Genomic DNA, 12500 nt, shown 5'->3' on the forward strand with positions numbered 1-12500 from the left:
TCGTCATCGGGGTGGCCGTCTCCAAGATGGCGTCCGCCAGGAAGCGGGCGCAGACGGTGGGCTTCAGCAGCTGCGCCGTGGTCAACTTCCGCGACGGCCACCTGTGTCTCTCCTGGAGGGTGGGCGACTTCCGCCGCCACCACCTGGTGGAGGGCACGGCACGCGCTCAGATCGTGCACTCCGCCGTGCACGCCACCGGCAAGGTGGACATGACCTACAAGGACCTTGGCCTCCAGCAGCCGGACGTGGTCCTGGTCACGCCCGCCACCATCTGCCACCGCATCGCCGCCAGCAGCCCGCTCTACGGGATGAGTCCGGCCCGGCTGCGGCGCTCCCACTTGGAGGTGGTGGTGTCCTTCACCTACACCGACGACAGCACGGGGACGCTGCACCAGACCCGCACCTCCTACACGCCGCACGACATCCTCTGGGGACACGTCTTCCAGGAGATGATCCGCGCCACCAAGAGGCGCTACACCGTGGACTACCACCTCTTCCACCAGACCGCCAAGGTGCTGATGCCCGAGCTCAGCGCCCAGGTCTTCCGGCTCAAGAAGCGCTCGCCGCGGCCGGGATCGTCTCCCGACTCGCGTCGCCCTGGCAACCTACTCCACCCGCCCCTGGTGACGGTGCGGTCGGCCGAGGAAGAGCGCCCGGCCGAGACCATCCCACACCCTGACGTGCTAACGCCATCTGACGTGCTAACGCCGCCTGACGTGCTAATACCACCTGTTGACCTAACACCGTCTCACATGCTAACGCTGCCAGTCCCGCTGATGTCACCTGACATGCTAACATCGCCTGTTGCGCTAATGCCACCTGATGCCACACGCAGAGAAATGTGAAGCCTCACATAACCAAGATGACCTGTTGCGCTAACACCCTCTGACATGCTAGCACCACTTGTTTGGCTAACACCCTCTGACATGCTAGCACCACTTGTTTGGCTAACACCCTCTGACATGCTAGCACCACCTGTTGCGCTAACACCCTCTGACATGCTAGCACCACCTGTTGCGCTAACACCCTCTGACATGCTAGCACCACCTGTTGCACTAACACCCTCTGACATGCTAGCACCACCTGTTGCGCTAACACCCTCTGACATGCTAGCACCACTTGTTGCGCTAACACCCTCTGACATGCTAACGCTGCCTGTTGCATTAACGCCACATGCATGCTAACACCACCTGTTGCGCTGACATCCCAATGTGCCTGTTGCACTAATGTCACCTGACATGCTAGCACCGCCTGTTACGCTAACACCATCTGACATGCTAATATCACTTGTTGCGCTAACACCCTCTGACATGCTAGCACCACCTGTTGCGCTGACATGCCAATGGCACCTGTTGCGCTCACGCCACCTGACATGCTAATATCACCAGTTGCACTAACACCCTCTGACATGCTAGCACCACCTGTTGCGCTGACATGCCAATGGCGCCTGTTGCGCTCACGCCACCTGACATGCTAATATCACCAGTTGCACTAACACCATCTGACATGCTAATATCACCTGTTGCGCTAACACCCTCTGACATGCTAGCACCACCTAATGCGCTGACATGCCAATGGCACCTGTTGCGCTCACGCCACCTGACATGCTAATATCACCAGTTGCACTAACACCCTCTGACATGTTAGCACCACCTGTTGCGCTGACATGCCAATGGCGCCTGTTGCGCTCACGCCACCTGACATGCTAATATCACCAGTTGCACTAACACCATCTGACATGCTAATATCACCTGTTGCGCTAACACCCTCTGACATGCTAGCACCACCTGTTGCGCTGACATGCCAATGGCGCCTGTTGCGCTCACGCCACCTGACATGCTAATATCACCAGTTGTGCTAACACCCTCTGACATGCTAGCACCACCTGTTGCGCTGACATGCCAATGGCGCTTGTTGCGCTCACGCCACCTGACATGCTAAGACCACATGTTGCACTAACACGTATCTGACATGTTAGCACCGCCTGTTACGCTAACACCATCTGACATGCTAATATCAGCAGTTGCACTAACACCCTCTGACCTGCTAACATCGCCTGTTGCGCTAATGTCACCTGACCTGCTAACATCGCCTGTTGTGCTAATGCCACCTGATGCGACACGCAGAGAAATGTGACGCCTCACACAGCCAAGATGAACATCAGCACCTGACATACAAGTTCCGCCTGTTGCGCTCACACATCTGACGTGCTAGTATCACCTGTTGCGCTAACACCCTCTGACATGCTATCGCTGCTTGTTGCGCTAACACTATCTGACAAGGTGCTGTGAAGAGTGTGAGTCCAGAGTGTTGACAACAAACATGAGATGATCTAAGATGAGTAGGACAGGAAGTGTGTTAGCAGTCAATAAAGTCACAATGTTGATAGCAAAACATGAAAGAGTTGCAGGATTTCACAATAAAAGCATGAAGGCTGAGTCAGAAGTTGGTCAATGAGAATGTTGTTTAAAAGATGAAAAGTGCTTCTTCGACCACATCCTCAGGTCCAAACATGAAGACCTGCAAGACTCGGATGGGGAAACCGAAACCTTGGCAAAGAACCCGAGATCCAGGACTTCCTTGTGGGAGCAGGACTGTCATGGACTTGTTACATGAACACACTCAGCTAGCACCTCCCCAGAAGTGATCCAGTCCACCAGGTGTGTTTGATACCACAACCTTCTAGTCCGAGTCAGGAGTCCAGCAGGTGTGTTTGATACCACAACCTTCTAGTCCGAGTCAGGAGTCCAGCAGGTGTGTTTGATACCACAACCTTCTAGTCCGAGTCAGGAGTCCACCAGGTGTGTTTGATACCACAACCTTCTAGTCCGAGTCAGGAGTCCAGCAGGTGTGTTTGATACCACAACCTTCTAGTCCGAGTCAGGAGTCCACCAGGTGTGTTTGATACCACAACCTTCTAGTCCGAGTCAGGAGTCCAGCAGGTGTGTTTGATACCACAACCTTCTAGTCCGAGTCAGGAGTCCAGCAGGTGTGTTTGATACCACAACCTTCTAGTCCGAGTCAGGAGTCCACCAGGTGTGTTTGATACCACAACCTTCTAGTCCGAGTCAGGAGTCCAGCAGGTGTGTTTGATACCACAACCTTCTAGTCCGAGTCAGGAGTCCACCAGGTGTGTTTGATACCACAACCTTCTAGTCCAAGTCAGGAGTCCAGCAGGTGTGTTTGATACCACAACCTTCTAGTCCGAGTCAGGAGTCCAGCAGGTGTGTTTGATACCACAACCTTCTAGTCCGAGTCAGGAGTCCACCAGGTGTGTTTGATACCACAACCTTCTAGTCCGAGTCAGGAGTCCACCAGGTGTGTTTGATACCACAACCTTCTAGTCCGAGTCAGGAGTCCAGCAGGTGTGTTTGATACCACAACCTTCTAGTCCGAGTCAGGAGTCCAGCAGGTGTGTTTGATACCACAACCTTCTAGTCCAAGTCAGGAGTCCAGCAGGTGCTGGACATGAGGGACATGAGGATGTTAGGTGACAGTAATCCAGACCCGACGTAACGGGAACATGAATGATGACACTTTGGAGGTGATGAAGCATCGAAGATCACCTGCCGAAACTCATTGGCTGCAGGTGTGCCAGCGTAGCTCCGCCCCAGACAGGCAAGACCAGGTAATGCAACAGAGAGCAGATACTGTAGGGGGCAGCAGAGCAACCAACACACATAACAGTTACTTTATCATGTTCTCATGTCACATGATCATAGTCTCATGTCACATTATCATGTTCTCATGTCACATGATCATAGTCTCATGTCACATGATCATAGTCTCATGTCACATGATCATAGTCTCATGTCACATCATGTTCTCATGTCACATGATCATAGTCTCATGTCACATGATCATGTTCTCATGTCACATGATCATAGTCTCATGTCACATGATCATAGTCTCATGTCACATTATCATGTTCTCATGTCACATGATCATAGTCTCATGTCACATGATCATAGTCTCATGTCACATTATCATGTTCTCATGTCACATGATCATAGTCTCATGTCACATGATCATAGTCTCATGTCACATGATCATAGTCTCATGTCGCATGATCATAGTCTCATGTCACATCATGTTCTCATGTCACATGACCATAGTCTCATGTCACATGATCATAGTCTCATGTCACATGATCATGTTCTCATGTCACATGATCATAGTCTCATGTCACATTATCATGTTCTCATGTTACATGATCATAGTCTCATGTCACATTATCATGTTCTCATGTCACATTATCATGTTCTCATGTCACATGATCATAGTCTCATGTCACATGATCATAGTCTCATGTCACATCATGTTCTCATGTCACATGATCATAGTCTCATGTCACATGATCATAGTCTCATGTCACATGATCATGTTCTCATGTCACATGATCATAGTCTCATGTCACATTATCATGTTCTCATGTCACATGATCATAGTCTCATGTCACATGATCATAGTCTCATGTCACATGATCATGTTCTCATGTCACATGATCATAGTCTCATGTCACATGATCATAGTCTCATGTCACATGATCATGTTCTCATGTCACATGATCATAGTCTCATGTCACATGATCATAGTCTCATGTCACATTATCATGTTCTCATGTCACATGATCATAGTCTCATGTCACATGATCATAGTCTCATGTCACATTATCATGTTCTCATGTCACATGATCATAGTCTCATGTCACATGATCATAGTCTCATGTCACATTATCATGTTCTCATGTCACATTATCATAGTCTCATGTCACATTATCATGTTCTCATGTCACATGATCATAGTCTCATGTCACATGATCATAGTCTCATGTCACATTATCATGTTCTCATGTCACATGATCATAGTCTCATGTCACATTATCATGTTCTCATGTCACATGATCATAGTCTCATGTCACATGAACATGTTCTCATGTCACATCATCATGTTCTCATGTCACATGATCATGTTCTCATGTCACATGATCATGTTCTCATGTCACATGATCATAGTCTCATGTCACATGATCATAGTCTCATGTCACATGATCATAGTCTCATGTCACATTATCATGTTCTCATGTCACATGATCATAGTCTCATGTCACATGATCATAGTCTCATGTCACATGATCATAGTCTCATGTCACATTATCATGTTCTCATGTCACATGATCATAGTCTCATGTCACATCATGTTCTCATGTCACATGATCATAGTCTCATGTCACATGATCATAGTCTCATGTCACATGATCATGTTCTCATGTCACATTATCATGTTCTCATGTCACATTATCATAGTCTCATGTCACATGATCATAGTCTCATGTCACATTATCATGTTCTCATGTCACATGATCATAGTCTCATGTCACATGATCATAGTCTCATGTCACATTATCATGTTCTCATGTCACATGATCATAGTTTCATGTCACATTATCATGTTCTCATGTCACATTATCATAGTCTCATGTCACATGATCATAGTCTCATGTCACATTATCATGTTCTCATGTCACATGATCATAGTCTCATGTCACATGATCAAAGTCTCATGTCACATTATCATGTTCTCATGTCACATGATCATAGTCTCATGTCACATGATCATAGTCTCATGTCACATCATCATGTTCTCATGTCACATTATCATGTTCTCATGTCACATGATCATGTTCTCATGTCACATGATCATAGTCTCATGTCACATGATCATAGTCTCATGTCACATTATCATGTTCTCATGTCACATGATCATAGTCTCATGTCACATGATCATAGTCTCATGTCACATGATCATGTTCTCATGTCACATGATCATAGTCTCATGTCACATGATCATAGTCTCATGTCACATTATCATGTTCTCATGTCACATGATCATAGTCTCATGTCACATGATCATAGTCTCATGTCACATTATCATGTTCTCATGTCACATGATCATAGTCTCATGTCACATGATCATAGTCTCATGTCACATGATCATAGTCTCATGTCGCATGATCATAGTCTCATGTCACATCATGTTCTCATGTCACATGATCATAGTCTCATGTCACATGATCATAGTCTCATGTCACATGATCATGTTCTCATGTCACATGATCATAGTCTCATGTCACATTATCATGTTCTCATGTTACATGATCATAGTCTCATGTCACATTATCATGTTCTCATGTCACATTATCATGTTCTCATGTCACATGATCATAGTCTCATGTCACATGATCATAGTCTCATGTCACATCATGTTCTCATGTCACATGATCATAGTCTCATGTCACATGATCATAGTCTCATGTCACATGATCATGTTCTCATGTCACATGATCATAGTCTCATGTCACATTATCATGTTCTCATGTCACATGATCATAGTCTCATGTCACATGATCATAGTCTCATGTCACATGATCATGTTCTCATGTCACATGATCATAGTCTCATGTCACATGATCATAGTCTCATGTCACATGATCATGTTCTCATGTCACATGATCATAGTTTCATGTCACATGATCATAGTCTCATGTCACATTATCATGTTCTCATGTCACATGATCATGTTCTCATGTCACATGATCATAGTCTCATGTCACATTATCATGTTCTCATGTCACATGATCATAGTCTCATGTCACATGATCATAGTCTCATGTCACATGATCATGTTCTCATGTCACATGATCATAGTCTCATGTCACATGATCATAGTCTCATGTCACATGATCATGTTCTCATGTCACATGATCATAGTTTCATGTCACATGATCATAGTCTCATGTCACATTATCATGTTCTCATGTCACATGATCATAGTCTCATGTCACATGATCATAGTCTCATGTCACATTATCATGTTCTCATGTCACATGATCATAGTCTCATGTCACATTATCATGTTCTCATGTCACATGATCATAGTCTCATGTCACATGATCATAGTCTCATGTCACATTATCATGTTCTCATGTCACATGATCATAGTCTCATGTCACATGATCATAGTCTCATGTCACATTATCATGTTCTCATGTCACATTATCATAGTCTCATGTCACATTATCATGTTCTCATGTCACATGATCATAGTCTCATGTCACATGATCATAGTCTCATGTCACATGATCATAGTCTCATGTCACATTATCATGTTCTCATGTCACATGATCATAGTCTCATGTCACATTATCATGTTCTCATGTCACATGATCATAGTCTCATGTCACATGAACATGTTCTCATGTCACATCATCATGTTCTCATGTCACATGATCATGTTCTCATGTCACATGATCATGTTCTCATGTCACATGATCATAGTCTCATGTCACATGATCATAGTCTCATGTCACATGATCATAGTCTCATGTCACATTATCATGTTCTCATGTCACATGATCATAGTCTCATGTCACATGATCATAGTCTCATGTCACATGATCATAGTCTCATGTCACATTATCATGTTCTCATGTCACATGATCATAGTCTCATGTCACATCATGTTCTCATGTCACATGATCATAGTCTCATGTCACATGATCATAGTCTCATGTCACATGATCATGTTCTCATGTCACATTATCATGTTCTCATGTCACATGATCATAGTCTCATGTCACATTATCATGTTCTCATGTCACATGATCATAGTCTCATGTCACATGATCATAGTCTCATGTCACATTATCATGTTCTCATGTCACATGATCATAGTTTCATGTCACATGATCATAGTCTCATGTCACATGATCATAGTCTCATGTCACATTATCATGTTCTCATGTCACATGATCATAGTCTCATGTCACATCATGTTCTCATGTCACATGATCATAGTCTCATGTCACATGATCATAGTCTCATGTCACATGATCATGTTCTCATGTCACATTATCATGTTCTCATGTCACATGATCATAGTCTCATGTCACATTATCATGTTCTCATGTCACATTATCATAGTCTCATGTCACATGATCATAGTCTCATGTCACATTATCATGTTCTCATGTCACATGATCATAGTCTCATGTCACATGATCATAGTCTCATGTCACATTATCATGTTCTCATGTCACATGATCATAGTCTCATGTCACATGATCATAGTCTCATGTCACATCATCATGTTCTCATGTCACATTATCATGTTCTCATGTCACATGATCATGTTCTCATGTCACATGATCATAGTCTCATGTCACATGATCATAGTCTCATGTCACATTATCATGTTCTCATGTCACATGATCATAGTCTCATGTCACATGATCATAGTCTCATGTCACATTATCATGTTCTCATGTCACATTATCATAGTCTCATGTCACATGATCATAGTCTCATGTCACATTATCATGTTCTCATGTCACATGATCATAGTCTCATGTCACATGATCATAGTCTCATGTCACATTATCATGTTCTCATGTCACATGATCATAGTCTCATGTCACATGATCATAGTCTCATGTCACATGATCATAGTCTCATGTCACATGAACATGTTCTCATGTCACATCATCATGTTCTCATGTCACATGATCATGTTCTCATGTCACATGATCATGTTCTCATGTCACATGATCATAGTCTCATGTCACATGATCATAGTCTCATGTCACATTATCATGTTCTCATGTCACATGATCATAGTCTCATGTCACATGATCATGTTCTCATGTCACATGATCATGTTCTCATGTCACATGATCATAGTCTCATGTCACATGATCATAGTCTCATGTCACATGATCATAGTCTCATGTCACATCATCATGTTCTCATGTCACATTATCATGTTCTCATGTCACATGATCATGTTCTCATGTCACATGATCATAGTCTCATGTCACATGATCATAGTCTCATGTCACATTATCATGTTCTCATGTCACATGATCATAGTCTCATGTCACATGATCATAGTCTCATGTCACATTATCATGTTCTCATGTCACATTATCATAGTCTCATGTCACATGATCATAGTCTCATGTCACATTATCATGTTCTCATGTCACATGATCATAGTCTCATGTCACATGATCATAGTCTCATGTCACATGATCATAGTCTCATGTCACATTATCATGTTCTCATGTCACATGATCATAGTCTCATGTCACATGATCATAGTCTCATGTCACATGATCATAGTCTCATGTCACATGAACATGTTCTCATGTCACATCATCATGTTCTCATGTCACATGATCATGTTCTCATGTCACATGATCATGTTCTCATGTCACATGATCATAGTCTCATGTCACATGATCATAGTCTCATGTCACATTATCATGTTCTCATGTCACATGATCATAGTCTCATGTCACATGATCATAGTCTCATGTCACATTATCATGTTCTCATGTCACATGATCATAGTCTCATGTCACATGATCATGTTCTCATGTCACATGATCATGTTCTCATGTCACATGATCATAGTCTCATGTCACATGATCATAGTCTCATGTCACATGATCATAGTCTCATGTCACATCATCATGTTCTCATGTCACATTATCATGTTCTCATGTCACATGATCATGTTCTCATGTCACATGATCATAGTCTCATGTCACATGATCATAGTCTCATGTCACATTATCATGTTCTCATGTCACATGATCATAGTCTCATGTCACATGATCATAGTCTCATGTCACATTATCATGTTCTCATGTCACATTATCATAGTCTCATGTCACATGATCATAGTCTCATGTCACATTATCATGTTCTCATCTCACATGATCATAGTCTCATGTCACATGATCATAGTCTCATGTCACATGATCATAGTCTCATGTCACATTATCATGTTCTCATGTCACATGATCATAGTCTCATGTCACATGATCATAGTCTCATGTCACATGATCATAGTCTCATGTCACATGAACATGTTCTCATGTCACATCATCATGTTCTCATGTCACATGATCATGTTCTCATGTCACATGATCATGTTCTCATGTCACATCATCATAGTCTCATGTCACATGATCATAGTCTCATGTCACATTATCATGTTCTCATGTCACATGATCATAGTCTCATGTCACATGATCATAGTCTCATGTCACATGATCATAGTCTCATGTCACATTATCATGTTCTCATGTCACATTATCATAGTCTCATGTCACATGATCATAGTCTCATGTCACATGATCATAGTCTCATGTCACATGATCATAGTCTCATGTCACATCATCATAGTCTCATGTCACATGATCATAGTCTCATGTCACATGATCATAGTCTCATGTCACATGATCATAGTCTCATGTCACATGATCATAGTCTCATGTCACATGATCATAGTCTCATGTCACATGATCATAGTCTCATGTCACATTATCATGTTCTCATGTCACATTATCATAGTCTCATGTCACATGATCATAGTCTCATGTCACATGATCATAGTCTCATGTCACATGATCATAGTCTCATGTCACATTATCATAGTCTCATGTCACATGATCATAGTCTCATGTCACATGATCATAGTCTCATGTCACATGATCATAGTCTCATGTCACATCATCATAGTCTCATGTCACATTATTATTATTATTATATCTATCACTCTATATCTTAAATGAAGTGCTGCCCCCGTGTGGCACCCAGCTGTCGTGCAGACACACACACACACACACACACACACGCACACACACGCGCACACACACACACACACACACACACGCACACACACACACACACACGCGCACACACACACACACACACACACACACACACACACACACACACACACACACACACACGCGCACACACGCGCACACACACACACACACACACACACACACACACACACACTTCGGCAAACTTCCCCATGCTTGAATGATTACTAGCAGCACATGCGCACTCTCATCCTCATCTTCGTCACGTGATTGTCATCTTCATCCTCCTCATCTGGGCTCCCGTGACGTCACGCGGCGTTAATTACTTATCAAAAAGTTTCGGTGTCCCCGTGCGCGGTGCGTGCCCGCCACAGTCCGCGTGCACGCGACGGCATGCTTGGAGGGGGAGGAGGGAGGGGGCGGGGCCAGCTCGTGCATGGTGTTTATAAGTTTGGGACCGGCGAGACGCAGCACCGAGACCCGGTTCTGCAGACATGACCCGCTGAGAGAGTGAGGAGGACCCGGCTCACACCGAACCGGACCTGACTTCCGTGCACGCGCATGAGCATCAGGTAGACACCTTTCTGGACTTTAATGACGTCACGGTTCTGCTTCTTTGCTGCTGGTCCGAACTTGGCGACTTTTTACAGGAAAAACTAAATGTTGAAGAAAATATGTCACACGTGGTGTTGTGCGCGTGCGTGACTGCTGCAATACACACCTATTAGCGTTTGTGTGTGTGTGCGTGTTTGTGCATGCTTGTGTGTGTATGTGTGTGTATGTGTGTGTGTGTGCGTGTGAAGAAGTTGTTGTGTGGTTCTGTGAGGTCCAAACAAGATGAAGATGATGATGGTGATTATGAAAATGATGAAAAAGACGCCGCCCCCGGAGCAGGTCCCGCATGGCGTCGTCGTGACGACCGGCACTAATGAGGAGTGAACCCTCCCAGGACTTCCCAGCAGGAGGACCCGGGAGGTTCCGACAGTCAGCGAGCTGTGGCCCCTCCTCCTTTAGAGAGCTCCTCCCACCTTTGACCCCTGACCCCCGTTTGCGACGTCGTGCATGAAAAGTCTGTAGCGGCGTGTGCCTAATCAAGTGTCCACTGTTTGCAGACCACCCCGACAAGGCCACGCCCCCCGCCTCCTCGCTTAACGCCAAGGAGGCCCCGCCCCCCTGCCCTCCCCCGGGCGATGGGCAGCGTGCGCGGAGGATCCTACAGCGTGGTGTCGTCGGAGAAGCCGACCAACATGGCGGGCGACGTGGCGGCCGACAAGGTCAAGGTGCAGACGCGGCGGCGGCGGTCCGGCAGGCTGGTGAAGAAAGATGGCCACTGCAACGTGCGCTACGTCAACGTGAGCGAGCGCGGCCAGCGCTACCTGGCGGACATCTTCACCACCTGCGTGGACATCCGCTGGCGCTGGATGCTGCTGCTCTTCTGCCTGGCCTTCCTGCTGTCCTGGCTCTTCTTCGGCTGCGTCTTCTGGCTGGTGGCCATCTTCCACGGCGACCTGGAGGGCCACGCCCACAAGTGCGTCTCCAACGTGAGCAGCTTCACCGCCGCCTTCCTCTTCTCCGTGGAGACGCAGACCACCATCGGCTACGGCTACCGCTACGTGACGGACGAGTGCCCGCTGGCGGTCTTCGTGGTGGTCTTCCAGAGCATCGTGGGCTGCGTCATCGACGCCTTCATCATCGGCGCCGTCATGGCCAAGATGGCCAAGCCCAAGAAGAGGAACGAGACGCTGGCGTTCAGCCACAACGCCACGGTGGCCATGAGGGACAACAAGCTGTGCCTCATGTGGCGCGTGGGCAACCTCCGGCGTAG

The 12500-nt window shown here is 45.3% G+C and overlaps 2 protein-coding genes across 3 annotated transcripts in view; both read left to right on the forward strand.

Moving 5' to 3' along the window:
* Window positions 1-2438, forward strand: part of kcnj16a (potassium inwardly rectifying channel subfamily J member 16a) — a 7177-nt gene extending 4739 nt beyond the window's left edge. Inside the window, exon 2 of the mRNA XM_061875944.1 lies at window positions 1-2438. This exon is cut by the window's left edge and continues 452 nt beyond it. Coding sequence (XP_061731928.1) covers window positions 1-845 — 845 coding nt within the window. The 3' untranslated portion in view covers window positions 846-2438.
* Window positions 2439-3335: 897 nt separating this feature from the next.
* Window positions 3336-12500, forward strand: part of LOC133535895 (inward rectifier potassium channel 2-like) — a 10133-nt gene continuing 968 nt past the window's right edge. The window contains exons 1-2 of one of the 2 annotated variants that reach the window (XM_061875933.1): window positions 3336-3628; window positions 11788-12500. The exon at window positions 11788-12500 is cut by the window's right edge and continues 968 nt beyond it. In XM_061875933.1, the coding sequence (XP_061731917.1) occupies window positions 3524-3628; window positions 11788-12500 (818 nt within the window). In that variant the 5' untranslated portion in view covers window positions 3336-3523. Of the gene's footprint in view, window positions 3629-11092; window positions 11248-11787 lie in introns of those variants that run through there. The other variant, XM_061875934.1, reaches the window with a different exon arrangement.

Source organism: Nerophis ophidion, linkage group LG17 (assembly GCF_033978795.1).
Source record: "Nerophis ophidion isolate RoL-2023_Sa linkage group LG17, RoL_Noph_v1.0, whole genome shotgun sequence".
Taxonomy (NCBI): domain Eukaryota; kingdom Metazoa; phylum Chordata; class Actinopteri; order Syngnathiformes; family Syngnathidae; genus Nerophis; species Nerophis ophidion.